Source organism: Diorhabda sublineata, chromosome 2 (assembly GCF_026230105.1).
Source record: "Diorhabda sublineata isolate icDioSubl1.1 chromosome 2, icDioSubl1.1, whole genome shotgun sequence".
NCBI classification, from domain to species: domain Eukaryota; kingdom Metazoa; phylum Arthropoda; class Insecta; order Coleoptera; family Chrysomelidae; genus Diorhabda; species Diorhabda sublineata.
The window spans coordinates 3,383,170-3,398,616 of NC_079475.1; the positions used below are offsets into that span (position 1 = coordinate 3,383,170).

A 15,447-nucleotide genomic window follows, 5' to 3' on the forward strand; every position below is an offset into this window, starting at 1 on the left:
AACTAAGATGCGATTCGAACAGCGATTAGTTAGTTGTTAAAGAAGATACAAGAATCGAGGTGTTTAGACAGATTTAAGGGCAAAACAAGTAGAGAATAATTTTTTGCTAAGGTCTCTATATGTACAGACCATTGAAGGGATCCGGCAATATGTAAACCAAGAAAATTGATCGAATTTGAGGATCGTTTTAAGTCATTGATAATTTTAGAGGTTATAAAACTTCTTTGTGGGATAAAGTTTTCTCAGTGTTTAAACAGATCCTGTAATGTAAAGTTTGTATACCTGGACCATTCCAAGTTACATTGGTGTAATTCGCGAATAAAGTGAATCTACCATTTATTCGAGGTCTATGACATCATTAATGAGTACTAGCAAAAAAATCGGACCTAAAACTGAACTCTGAGGTACAGCACTGCCAATTGGTAAATTACTCGAAACTTCACCATTATCTCGCACCACTGATTTTCTACATTCAAAATAAGATAACAACCATTTTAAAGGAACACCTCGGAGGTCATAATTAGTTAATCAGAATTTCATGATCAACAATCCTTAGAAGGCCTTATCGAAATCATAACAAACCGAAGCCTTATAAAATTGATTATTATTAATTTCGGCATAGTACGTTTCATCTCGATCATTATTATCTCTATTGAAAGTCTGATAGTAATATTATTCATCTTGGTATGAACCGGATTGATTATAGTAGTTGTGTATATTTCTTGAAATATAAAATTTGGATTTTACCTATAATTTCGAAGTGGTTGATTTGATTACATTTCTTATTATCCGACCACCTTTATATTTGTGATAATAAGAAAATTGTTGACATAGGAAATGGCTTAGGTAGTTAATTCATAGGTTTTTGATTTGGTTTAAAAACGTTATATGGGAGAAATTTGTCTAGATTGGATATTGATAGGTTGACTAGTGAATTGGTTAGCTGGTTTATTATCAAAGAATTGATAAGTTATTGGTTAGAAGGTTCCATTTGGTTTTAGGGATAAAATCTTGGTTGCGAGTACAATTGTCAGTTATTTATTTTTACTAAATCTAGAAGCCGTTGCTCTGCTACTGTGTTATGTAGACTGCCTTATAAGTTTTCAATATTTTCGAATTCGTTCAAATAGGCCATTGCATCTTACGGTGAGGCTGGATTTTTCAGATTTCTTAAGGGACCACTATTAACTGCTAAACCGAATGAATCAACTGTCACAATTTTTCAGCGTTACATTATGATTATCGCTAATATTCTAGGCTGTACTTCTTCACTAATAACTGAATTCGACGTATAAAATTCATCATTGTTAGCTCTTAAATGGTCTCATTCATATGGGTTCTTGGACTATCAATATTTCCAAGATGAGTGAAACATTATACAAAAACTTCTTTTAATCTGGGTTAACTCAGCACGATTATGTACTAATATTTTTGCTTTATTTCTAAGCGTATTTAGATAATTAGCCATCATTGAATTGCTGGTAATAATTGGTGGTAATGAGATATTCATACCTGATTTGATTTCTATATTTACTGCTAAATTGTTTATCAAAATTTTCTGTTTAATGTTAATATTATCTTCGATATAAACTAATGTTTCTAATAGCTAATAGTTTATAGGTTCGTAATACGCATATAAGGTGTATAAACCATTCATATCTGAACTTGTGCGAATCTTACTGACTCCGCCAATTATGTATTAAACTTCGAATTTGGAGTATTAAAAACATTACGATTACAAGTATATTTGTAAGTAGCCATATTAGAACAAATAATATATATTAAATTAGAAAACGCAAAACACGGCTAATTTTCAAGGTTACCGTTATGTTCCCCACCTCAAAGCATATCAGTCACTATGGAACAGTGGTCAAAACAACACCAAGCGTTTGCTGTAAAATCGTTTTACCAAACCGGTACCTATAAAATAGCTCAGAGTCGTTTTCGTAATAAAGTTATGGGTGACAAATTTTGAAAACTTCAGTGGAACAATGAACAAAGGAGATGGGAATATGTGATCCGTTCGAATTCCTGAGAACGTTGAGTGCTGAGGGTTGCTGTAGGAAGATGTCTGCGAAGGTCAGAGGTCAGCGCATCTGCAGAGTGCAGCTCTTGAAATTTTCAACAGGTCTATCCGAAGGATCTTGATTGTTTAGACATGGATGAAGGAAGTGGCGAGTTACTTTTGCATCTCTCGGGATTTGTGAACAAAACTTCAGGTAGTGGAGTGATCAAAAACCCTCATCAACAGCCTGTCCAGTCACCCAAGGAAATAGTTAGGTGTGCTAAGTGTTCATAGGGAATCATGGGCCTATTTTTTTTTTTTCGAAAATAAAAGAGCATTTTTTTACCGTGAACTCGGAGCGGTATTCGGAAATGTGAAGGTCATTCTTCATTTTTCAACTTTGTCTATATCTATTAATATGAATTATATAATAGAATAAACGTTTATTCATTCTATTGTATTGTCTTTGAGTATAGTTGGGTGGAGGGAGAAAACTTCTACATGTTTAAATGTTTATAAAATTCACTCAATATTTAAGAGAATGAGAAATTCAAGTTGCTGACTTCAATTTTACTTAACAGAAACTGAAAAGCAGATGATGAAATTCACTTTCATGACGAGGACGATGATACTGAAGTATGAAGTGAAAATAAAGATGAAAATATGATTTATATAATATTTTCAATTAATTATGTATTTTATAATTACAATTTTTGGTTTTATTTTTAAAAAATTCATATTCCTATTCGACAGTTCAAAATATAAATAATTATGTCACCAATATTTTCATTATTCTCATTATTGGCCTCTGATATTTAATATTGATTCGTAATAACTCATTTTCTCCATACGTACATTCATTTATATACAGGATGTTCGGGGATTTGATGCAAAATTTGGGAATGAGTAGATGACGAGAAAATAATGCTGAAACATAAAAAAAACTCATACGACCCTTCGCTTCTGAGTTATAGGCATTTAAATTTGCGTAATTAGAATTTATATTTAAGTATATTTACCAAATTATACATTCGAACACTATAAATTTTTAATCAGAGACAAATGCTTTATTGTCAAAAAAATGTTACAATTTGTAGACAGAAGCTTGTGAAAACTAAAAAACAAACAGAAAAATAACTAAACAAAGATACAAATAAAATAAAATTTCAATATACAGAAAAATACCACAAAATTTACGTAATAGTAATAGGTAATAATAAGTATATAAGTCCATAACAAAATTATTAAATTATAGAATATATATATATATATATATATATATATATATATATATATATATATATATATATAGAATATAGAATAGAAGTAGTTTACAGAGTAGAAGGCACTTTCCAGTAAATATGCCCTCAAATTATTGCGTAATGCGGGAAAAGATTATCGATTTGATTTCAATTGGCAAGTGATTGTACATTTTTTTGCATTGTAAAATATTGAGCCCTAAACAAATTCAGAACGTGGAGTAGGTAGGTAAATGTCGTGCTCTGCGTTCCTAAGTGAATAGCCGTGCAACGACTTTTCTGAAATTAGAAAAGCTGCTTAAGAATTAGGCAAACGGATTCAAAGATGAATAAGGAAGGAAGAGTCAGAATTTTAAATCTTTTAAAAAAGTCACCACAGCGAGCCCCGTTGTTTAGTACGAGTAAATATCTTATTTGTACTTTAAAGATTCGCTCAAATTGAGTCGCACCACACGTACCCCAGAAGATGGAAGGAGATGCGACTGATTAAGGGGAAAATAAGCTGTTAAGGAGGTGAGCTCAGCGCAAAACAGGAGGAACTTAATTTTTTAGATAAGGCGTCAATATGTAACTCCCATTTCAAATATTTTTCCACAACAAGCTAATAATTTTATAGATTCAACGACGTCAATGGTGGTGTTATTTAATAAAAAAGGCAGTATATTTATTTGATAAAACTTTAGTTTCAGAAAAGTTGAGACAGAGAAGATAAATGAAAATTGTTATTCATTAAACTGTATGTTCACTTCACTTTTTCCTCTCCGTTTTATAAAGTTGACAAGGTATTCAAATCTAATTTTTCCATTTTTAGTTTATGTTATAGATCAAAATATGGAAATAATATAATAGTGGAAAAAGATTTTAAAAGTGTTGAAATTTTAGATTATGAGAATCTTTTGTGATTTTATAAAACACAATATCATAGTACAAATTAAAGACAAAAACATTCAGAATTGAATGAAGGTGCAACATTTTTGAAATAGTCTTTTTAACAGCTCTAACTTCAAAGACATACTGAAATTAATCTCGGAGAAAGCATTTTTGAATTGTACGTTTGAATCTATGAATCTTGCGCTTATAAGTACAAAATAAAGTGCGCATGTTTCACCGAGGTGACAAAAATGATTACAATAATTTCTAGAATAGTGCGTTTTGTTAACATTTTCTACGGCTTTCTGTAGAAACGTTGAAATTGTTCCGAGGAATTATTTTAGATACGCCATTTTTCGATCTGAAACCCGAGGAAGGGTTACTTCGAATGTGAATTCATAGAAAAGCGCTCGCTTGCGGAGCTGTAGATGTAGAGTTTAATTTAAAGTTTCTATATTGTCAGATTGGGACTTTTTTTTAAATAAATTCCTTATTCAAAAATTTGATTATAAAAAACGAAAATATAATTTGCAGAAAGTCGGTACCTTGAATACAATAAAAATAGTAAATAGAGAATATTTTGTGCTTATATTGTTTATGGAGGTATTCTGGTCTAGAAGCCTACATTTTTACTTACTAACTAACGTAAAAAAATGAAAAACATTTTTATTATCCTTTTTTTGTATGATGATTGACTTTTTAATATAAAAAAAATGTGGGGGTTCAAGGGGAGGAAAAGAAGAGGGAGAAGGTGAGAGATGAATCCCATCTAATCTTACTTTGAGGAGAGGCGGGTCTCGGATAATATATAATTTTTTCCGTGATAAAACAGAGTAAATTGCGAGAAAATATTATTAAATTAATTAAAACATATTTCTTGACTAAAATATGGCCAACAAGTACATAAAAAAAATTGACGTGAGTGCAATGTTTAATATTCGCATTGAGGGAGAACTCAATCTAAAAATAAATTTATAGTACTTTATAAATGATCTAAATTTATTACGAAAGTGGCTAAATCAGGACGAAGTTGAGGGAGCAGATGATTTTACTGAAAAGCATATGGACATGTTGGTTCCAACAATCGAATAGAGTGAATTGAAATAAATTTACTTTTTTGAATCTTAGTAGTTACGATTTAAATATTTTATTGTTTAATTTTCACTGTAAATCTAGTCTTCTTTATCTTCAATCTTATATAATAATCTTGATTAGTCCCAAATAGAAATATTGACCAAATTATTTTCTTTTTTTTAGAATAAATCCGAAGCATTTGCACTAGAAACACGCATTTTGAAAAGTCTCGCGTGAGATTGGGGGATGGGGCAGAGAGTTGAGCCAAACCTCACGAAATCTCACCAGGATTGAGGGAGGGATACGAAATATCTAAAAACGCCTCACGTAATTAATGGACGTCCCATTACAGGCCGGTAAAGTTATGGCCTAACCTAACCCAGCCCTTGTAGTGATCTGAAATTTAAAAAATTTGAAAAATGCTTAATTTGTAAAGATGTCGCTATCGCATTGGCCTTAGCCAAAAAAAATCAACAAAATGGCGCCGACATGGAATATCAATTTTTTTGTCCTTTTTTGACCTATTTAAAATCCAAGGCATTCTTTCTGTATACCTCGTTAGGTTCAGATCGTTAAGTTAAATCCCAACAATAATAAATTCTTCGCTTTTTGTTATAATTAAAATGTGATACCACAAATTGTTGAAGCAGCGTTTTTATCAGAGAATTTGGTAAATATACTTTAAAATTATTTACGTATCCGGATATCATTAGGCCAATCACTAAGACACAGACTGTTTGGTTTTTCTCAAACTGAGATTTATTTATATATTTGATCCGTTTTTCTTATTTTTTTTTTCAACTATTGACTGTGATTTTGGCAACCAAGATCACAGCAATATGTCTAACCTTCCCTCACTACCAAAAACCAATCCAAATATTAACTCTCCACCTTTATCATATGCTGCAGCTACCTCAACAAAATCCCCACCCCCTTATGTGCCCTCACGAAATCAGGCCTTCTATCCCCAACACTGTACTATTTGACTACATTAAAACAATAGGTAGCATCGTCTCTCCTAAAAATATCATTTTCGCATCCAGAATATCACACGGACGCATATGCATTTATTTATCATCGACGACTCAAGTCGATGAACTTCTAAAAACCAACCAAAGTATCCTAGTTAATTCCAATTTAATCCCTAATACGTCGGCTTATATCTCCAAACAAAAGAATACTCATTTCCAATGTTTGTCCATCCATTCCCCATTCCGTCATTGATAAAGTACTGCAAGACCTAGGGTTATCACTCACCTCTCCTATATCATACGTCAAATGTGGCTCACCTGATGACGAATACGTACATGTGCTCAGCTTCCGCCGAGTAACTTACGTATTACCAACCAATAATGATTTTTCTCTTCAAACTTCGACTGTCATTAGTCATGAAAATACAACACACAGATTATTCATTTCTACCGACAAACTTGAATGCTTTCTCTGCAAACAGGCTGGGCACACTGCTGATTCATGCTCCAACACTTCCATCCCTGCCACTACTAATACTTTCTCATTTTCCCTCTCTAATTTCCTTATCAAAAACTAGCGAAAAACATCCCCATTGAAATGACAGCAGCCCTGACTCACCTACTGATCTTCATCTAGATCCAATGCTTCCCCCCGAATTTTCAACATCCAGCTCCAGAAACCCTGCGAAAAGAAGACCAAAGAATCTAAACTGACTAAAAACGATTGTCACTTCATAACCCCTGAATCACGCTCCGTTATACATAAACAATTCAACGATTCTCCTGAATCATTTTCCCTTAGAGGCACCCAATTTATTGCGTTTCTTGAAAACACGTATGGCATCAATGACCCCCTCCCCGAAACCAACAAATTTATTTCCGACACAACCATTCTTCTGAAGGATTTGTCCCTAATTTATCCTAATATAAAATAAAGATCTTTAAAAAACCGTATTACACGTCTAATTAATAGAATTAACTTTAAACTTCACTTTTATCCTAGACTAGAAAGAATTCAGAAAATCATTTCCTCCCATAAACCTGACTTCCCTTTTCTCCCAGAAACCAACTTCAAAATTGATCATAAACGCAATTTGAAAAAATTTGAAGGATATCATTACATCCGTACCAACTGCATAAGAGCCAGTGGCGGTACTTCAAAATTTGTATCCAGCGACTATACTCATCCCACCTCCCATTATCAACAAACCTTGAAGTAGTAGCTATAACTTCTTGGTGCCCCAATAAACTTACCATTTGCAGTATATACATTCCACCGGACCACCCCCTTGAAAAAGAGTTAACAGACCTAATTCGTCAGCTTCCCCAACCATACATTCTTGTTGGAGATTTTAATGCACATTACACTATGTGGGACGCCACCCAAACTCGCACTAGAGGCAACATAATAGAAAAAGCCTTAAACTCAACTGGTATCTGTCTATTAAATACTGGATCCAAAACTCACTTTAACATCTCCTCAGGTTCCTTTTCTGCTATTGACCTCAGCTTCTGTGACCCTAAAACTGCACTTTCTCTTTCTTGGCAAGATTCCGATGACCTACATGATAGTGACCACTTTCCTATTATTATATCCAATCCCTATAATAAAGAAACTGTTGCCAAAAGCTTCTGGCAAATAAAAAATGCAAACTGGCCTGAGTTTACCCCTCTCCCCGAAGCATACTTATCATCTTTGATCAATTCTACGAATATAAACGATACGCTAGATATGTTCATACTTGCGGCTGCCGAAGCTCACATTGGTAAAACGGTCTTTTCCTCGGCATGTAAGGCTGTTCCATGGTGGAGTCCAGATGGTGCGAATGCCATACGTCAATCAAAACATGCTCTTAATAGGTTTAGACGTCACAAAACACAAGAAAACCTTATTTTACATAAAAGGCTTAAAGCTAAAGCTAAATTTATTGTCAAGCAAAGTAAGAAACCTGCTTGGCAAAGTTATACTTCATACCTTATCTACAATACAGACCCCAGTCAAGTTTGGAAAAAAATTGCTCAAATTCAAGGCAAAAAAAACTAATATCAAAATTCCTTCTTTATTATCTAACGATCTGTTTATCACCGACAGCCAAAAAATCTCTGACACACTCGCACAACATTTTAAAGAAAATTTCAGCATCCATAATCCGGCATCCGATTTTCATAACTCACATATTCAGCCTTCCTCCACACTACAGCTAAATCCTCTTGATATTGCGTCTGTCAATGGTCCTATTAATTTAAATGAACTAAAATTCGCGCTCTCATCTTGCAAAAATTCTACTGCCGGTCCTGATGATGTCCTGTATATAGTTCTCAAAAAACTATTCTACTCGTCCCTCTCCAAGCTCCCTGACATATATAACATTATTTCGAATAGTCACCAGTTCCCTGATGCATGGCGCAACTCTATTATCATTCCAATTAAAAAAAGCAGGTAAATCCACATCATCCCCTAAGTCATTCCATCCAATCTCACTCACTTGCACTACTTACAAACTCCTTACAAAATAATCAATAGAAGACTCCTATGGTTCCTTGAAAAATATAAACTTATTCCCGACGCTCCATCGGGTTTTCGACGTAATCGATCGACATACGACAACCTTGTTCTCTTGCAAACAAATATCTCCTCTGCATTAAATAACCATCAGGACGTCATTGCAACTATTTTCGACATTGAAGGCGCTTTTGACTCTATATCCAGAAGTGCAATACTGAATAAACTCACTCAATACAATCTACCTGGTAACATATTATCATTCATCTATAATTTCCTAACTGATAGAATTTTCAGGGTTTCCGCAAACGGTAAGCTCTCCCTTCCTCATCTACAAAATACTGGCATCCCTCAAGGTTCAGTATTAAGCTCTACTTTATTTATCTTCACAATAAATGAGCTATGTGACAACTTCCCATCTCCCGTAAAATATTTCTAATACGCTGATGACCTAATCATTTATTGCCATGGCAAATACGTTCCCTCTACATGCCAACTGCTCCATAACGCAATAAATCTACTACAAGAGAGATCCCCCTACCTAGGATTATCCTTTTCCCGAAACAAATCCATGCTGATAAAATTCTCTCGAAGAACATCTATTCACTCACCCCAAATTTTCCTTGATAACTCCCCTCTACCTATTGTGAATCAGTGCAAAATCCTTGGTATGACTTTTGATTCTCGACTCAACTGGAATCACCATATTCATGTTGTAAAAGGCATTTGCCTAAAGAGGCTGAACATAATTAAAACCCTTAGCCACCTTCAATGGGGCTCCAATGAAGCTATACTGCTAAGAGTTTACAGAGCTTTCATACGCTCAAAGCTTGACTATGGTTGTTTTATCTATATGTCCCCTTCCAAGTCTAAAACTGACTTGTTGAACTCTGTACACAACACCACTCTTCGCGTTTATCTTGGTGCCTTTCGCTCAAGCCCCGCCGCTAGTGTCAATGTTAAAGCTAATGAGCCACCACTATTCTTAAGACGACAATCTCTTCTCCTGTCATATGCTGCTAAAGTATCTTCCAATCCTTCTAATCGTGTCCATTTGCTACTTACCACCACTTCCGTACCTAACAACTCACGAACAACTGTAAATTCAATCCCTCAATTGCTCACACCTCTACTCCAAAATACCAACCTCTCGTTGACCTTTCCACTTTCTTTGCCTTCTTTTCCCCCTAGGATTAAAAAATATTCCCATAGTAGATACCTCACTAACCATCTACAATAAACACGAATCCCCTAGCGTTCTTGTAGAGAAAGCATTCTTGGAAATTCTGCATAAAAAATCCTTCGACCTAATTCTCTATACGGATGCCTCCAAAGCTGAATCCGGTGTGGGATTCGCAGTTACTACAAACCACGAACTCATAAGTTCCTTCCGCTTACCCTCGACGTGTAGTGTTTACACTGGTGAACTATACAGTATCCTTCAAACTTTCAAATATATTTCTTCTCCCTATAAACATATCGCCATATGTACTGACTCTTTCATCCATACAGTCAATCACAACCATATTCACCGACCATCCAATAGTCACAGAAGCCACAAAAAATCATCCTGAAATCCCAGTACATCTGGCCAATGATCTGAAGATTAATTTCAAACACCTCAATAAAAAATCTTGGCACGATACATGGAGCAAGAGTACTACAGCACTACATCAAATCCTCCCAACTACTTCACACATTTCCCTAAACTTTTTGAATAGGAGAGAAGCTGTGACAATAAGAAGACTTCGCATCAACTACACGAAACTTACTTACGGCTATTTGATATCGTCAGAAAGTCGTTCTGTCTGCCGAAGTTGTCAAGTTCCTTTGACTGTTAAACACATTCTTACCGACTGCAGAGAATATTCTACCGCATATCAACAGTTTGATATGGAAACCAACCTCAAGGAGACACTTAACTGCCCGACGGAAATAAGGAAAATCGTGCAGTTCCTTAAAGCCACCAAGCTGTATGAGAAAATATAATTAATTTGTGTTGTAATAGTATTTATATCAATTCATATGTATCATGTGATTGTTTTTGTGTGCCAATGACCAGCGCTGTGGAGGCACGTTAAACTGAAATAAAAAAATCCAAGGAAGCCGCTATATATATATAAAAAAAGATTTCCTCCAAATTTCAAAGGAATCGGTCGAGAACTTGAGATATCATGTCAACCACTTAAAAAAAAGTAGTTTCGGGAAAAACGGGTTTGAGAAACAATTTCCGTAGTGTAACTCGTTCCACTCGGCCGGATTAGACGCTACGTCACAAAATCTACTGTATCTTCGGAAAGGACATATTCTTAGGGGTCTAAGGTTTGAAAATATGCAAAAAATCGATTTTTTCAAATTTCTAGACCAGAATAACCTTGTGCTAATGATCCTGACAATAATATATGGAAAATAATATTAATAATAATACCATTTTATCGCTTCCTCTTCGTTTATCACACTGCTCCGAAGCATCTTCCGTATTTGCTTCACATATTTTTTTCGTATTTTGTAACTTGAGCTTTTCCTTGGTAAATATTTGTTGCTTTAGTTTTATCTGGTTTGAATATATTTTTTCCATTTCTATAATGGAGTTAATAAAAAGTTAATAAAAAAGTATCACAGTTAATGTAGTAAAGAGTAGCAGTGGAATAAGATGTGTTTAACAAGTTAACTGCCATAGCCAATTTTTAGTTAGATCCAGACAGGCCAAGACGATCATGAAACTTGGTATTATGTGCCAATTAACTTCTTACCTTCAATTATGATAAGTGACATATATTTAAACACAATTTGACATATTTTTAATGTCGGGCAAATGTGCCCGACGCGGCAGGAGTCTCCTTCAAGGAGCCGACGGTCCCCCCCCCTACTATTGTCATTCAGTCAACGCACGCTATTAAACCTGCTGATTCGTGTTAGTACAATAGTAATTATTCAGTAGTTACGTTGTAGTACAGAATTTTTTCTCGTAAAAATTAACCACTATCAGAAAAAGATCTTGAACTACTAATAAATATGTCGGATGAAGATGAGTTTCACGAATTTAGTGACTATGGTGATGATTCAAAAGTAGACCCAAATTTCGAATTGGATTCCGATGTTTCAGATGACCTGAGTAGCATAAAAAGTAAGTCAATTTTTTAATTTTACTTGGGGACTGTTTCTTTTACTCTATGTATTGTAGATGAAAATGAACTTGAAGATATTGATTCGCAAATGAAGTTGAGTGAAATTACTAAACCTATGGATAATTCAGAAGAACACCAACTAGATGGTATTATTATACATGGATAAATTAACAATTTAGTGACTTAATCCCAAAGGTTTACAAGTAATATTAGCCCTGTTTTCAGGTGAACACGGTTGTGATGTAGCTGGCATGTTAGCTGTAGACAAACCAGGAGAATTCTTAATAAAGTTTACAGATGAAACAGTATAATAAGGAAAAAAGGTATAAATATGGCATAAAAGTTTTCAAGTTATGTTGTGAAAATGGCTATATATACAATTTGCAGATTTATGCTGGAAAAACATTGGAGAAAACTAATTATGCGAACCCATACTAGACCAAAACCGGACAGTCTGTACAGATAACTGGTACATTAGAACATTAGCGTAGAGTTAGCTAACAAGTTGTTGGATAGAAATACTCATCTAATTGGTACAATAATAGTAATCGGAAGAGGATTCCGAATGAAATTGTTACAAAGAAAATAAAAGTCGCAGAAATTGCAGCTGCCGAAAACAGCCGAGGGATAACTTTTCTCAACTGGAAAGATAAGCGTAATGTATATATGCTGTCAACGCAACATTCTAGCTAAACCGAAATTGTAAATACAAAACGTGGAACACCTAACACAAAACCAGTGATGGTTGTGAATTATAATAAAGCGAAAGCTGGGGTAGATTTGTCAAATGTAATGAAAGCCTATTCTTGACCCCTACGAAACACTGTCAAATGTTACAGAAAATTAGCAATCGAGCTACTGTTGAATACATCTATGGTAAACGTCTATATACTGTTCTTGGAGTATATATATATTGTAAGAAGTGTTACGAAGATATTAGTAGAAGAGAAGGTCGCCAGAGAGCAAAGAAAAAAACAAAAAAGTGAACACAATTTGTAAAGATTTCGAGGGCCAACCTTCTTTATTTTTAGACTGTTTTAACAGAATACATAAATAAATATTTTTCAAGATTAAAACGTGTCTATTATTTGGAAACACCATCTTACATATGTAAGAATAATATAAAATAAAACTGTTCTCTCGAATTTTTACGAAATTTTATTTTCCCATTACAACTCTTAAATGTAACTTTATTCTTATGATTACATTGTGCATTATATCAGCACAGGCCGTGTCGATCCATCGCCAGTAACAAATACGTACTGAATACCTGTATATCCGACGGCGTTATATTCATTTAAAAGCGTTCACAAATGCCGGTCCCGTGGGACCGACATGACGGAGTGAAAAATATTTATGGCGGTCCTAGAAGCCGGGTATGGCAGTTAACTTGTTAATTTTGGCACTTGGCATCTCAAACAATAATCTGTACCTACTATATAGGTTCACAAGACCAGAAACATTTATAACTTTATTGAAAACTTCGAATTTTTTAAGCATTTTGCAAAATAGCTTGAAATCCTTTATACAAAGTGAGTCAGGAACTTTACTTCTAACAAATGTAGAGTCCCTCAGACAGAATATCATGTGGCTACTAAAAAATGTCAAGTCCTTTTCTTTATTAATTTACAGTTTATTTGTGAAATTGACCATAAATTTTAATTGGCTATAGTAATTACACAGCTCATTCGATTTATTGAATTTTTTTCATTTGGCAGTAAACTACTATCAAGCATTCGACTGGTAATAGCTAGAAATTCAAACACCCGCTTTGGAAAAATCAATTTAGGGATTCATATTGAATATTGCCACCTGTATAATATTTTTTTTAATGCAATAAGTGATTTCAAACTACTAAATATCCAAAGAAAAGACATATGCTAGAAAGTCGCATTTTCATTCATTCATTTTCAAGTTTTAATGAATGATCAAATCTTACCAAACAAGAACAACCAAAGTGACGTTTCACATAATGAAGATTTGATTTAACGAGCAACAATTTCAAAACAATAACTAAAATTATGGGGCACACCTAGTGTGGCAGCCTAAAAAAGGCAATTTTTGGGAATAAAAAAAACAAGTAAAATATTCGTTTTAAAATTTTGAGGGTATATGTATACATGTTTTGAGAATACACAGTGAAATTTTTGAAATAAAATATTAAATATTTTGAAATGACACGTGATCTCCACTGCTGGAGTGATTGCAGCCTTCTTCGTTGATAAAACCTAACAAAAAAATTCTCGTTAAACTAAAACATATTGTCTGTACGATGACCCTCGGGCGAACAAAAAAATCAAAAATTGACAAAATGGCGGCACGTTGAAAAAAAAGTTGAATTTTACCCAAAATTTTGGTCGTTTTTGGCCTGCCAAAATTCGATTTTTGATCAGATCAAAAAACTGGAGGGTCATCTTTTGAAGAACTATATAGAGAAGATGCAAAAAAAATTGATACCGATCGGATCATTTGTCTCCGAGTAATCACTCCAGCTAATTCGAAACATGCTGTTTCGAGAAAAACGCGTTTAAAGATAAAATGATGGTATGTCCCGTAACCAATGCAACTATCTAACTGCCGAGCGGCTACTCTTTTAAATGGCTGTAATTCAAAAACTTTTTAAGATATCGATTTAATGTATGTTATTTTTAAAGGTAAAACCTATCGAAATATGAAAAAAAATCGATTTTTTGAAAATTTCACACTAGGTGTGCCCCTTAAGTAGCTAAGACACGTAAATAAGAACTGAAAAAAATACAATAATTACCACAAAGTAAAATAAATTTGAAGTGGGCTCTCGGAATGGAATCCAGCAGCCTCCACACATTTTTGAAGGTTATTAATATTCTCTGTGTGAACTATAAGGGTGACATCTAAGTACTTTCGCTTTTAATTAATTGTGAGCTTTGCTTTGTTTTATAAATAACTTATGTTAGTGCCGTCTGTTTGTCACGTGATACTGGTCACATTGACGTTACTTTAGAAGCAAGTAGTGCGATATTTTTATTAAAGCTATTAGTTGTGAGTTAATTTTAAATATTTTACTTTTTTATTTCCGTAAAGGAAAGAAAGCTGATACGGCTCACAAAGAAATATGTGAGATTTACGGTGATGATTGCAGAACGCACGTGTCAGAATTGGTATAAAAAATTCCGAGAGTTTTTCCTCAAATATGAGCAACGTTCTTGTTGACCTACTGATGATGACCAAATCAAAGTCATATTTGAAGAGGATCGTCATATAACTTTTCGAGAAGTTGCGAAGAGGCTACATGTACCGCACACAACAATTGAAAAACACTTAAAATGTCTTGGGTTAGTTAAGAAGCTTGATATTTGGGTACGTCACGAATTGAAAGAAATTCATTCAACACAAAGAATCAACATTTGGAATATGCATGATATGTGATGAAAAATGGGTCCAGTACAATAACAAAGTTCGAAAACGGTCATGGAACAAACACGATGTACGAACACAAACTACATCGAAAGCTGAAAAACAACAAAAAAGCTCGTGCTTTCAGTTTGGCGGAATTACAAAGGTGTTGTGGCTTTTGAGCTGTTTCCAAAGAATCAAACCATAAATTCTGATGTTTACTGTCAACAATTCATGAAACTGGATGAAGCAATCAAAGAAA

The 15,447-nt window shown here is 34.1% G+C and overlaps 1 protein-coding gene across 4 annotated transcripts in view; it reads right to left on the reverse strand.

Moving 5' to 3' along the window:
* LOC130453393 (TBC1 domain family member 31) overlaps window positions 1-15,447 on the reverse strand; it is a 59,957-nt gene that overhangs the window by 12,634 nt on the left and 31,876 nt on the right. Inside the window, exons 8-10 of one of the 4 annotated variants that reach the window (XR_008911047.1) lie at window positions 11,111-11,262; window positions 3,025-3,119; window positions 2,880-2,932 (exon numbers count right to left, since the gene is read on the reverse strand). Coding sequence is in view for 3 of the 4 variants with exons in the window: in XM_056793105.1 (XP_056649083.1) it covers window positions 3,415-3,543; window positions 11,111-11,262 (281 nt within the window). In the remaining variant the exon portion in view is untranslated. Of the gene's footprint in view, window positions 1-2,809; window positions 2,933-3,024; window positions 3,120-3,208; window positions 3,544-11,110; window positions 11,263-15,447 lie in introns of those variants that run through there. The other 3 variants (XM_056793106.1, XM_056793105.1, XM_056793104.1) reach the window with 3 other exon arrangements.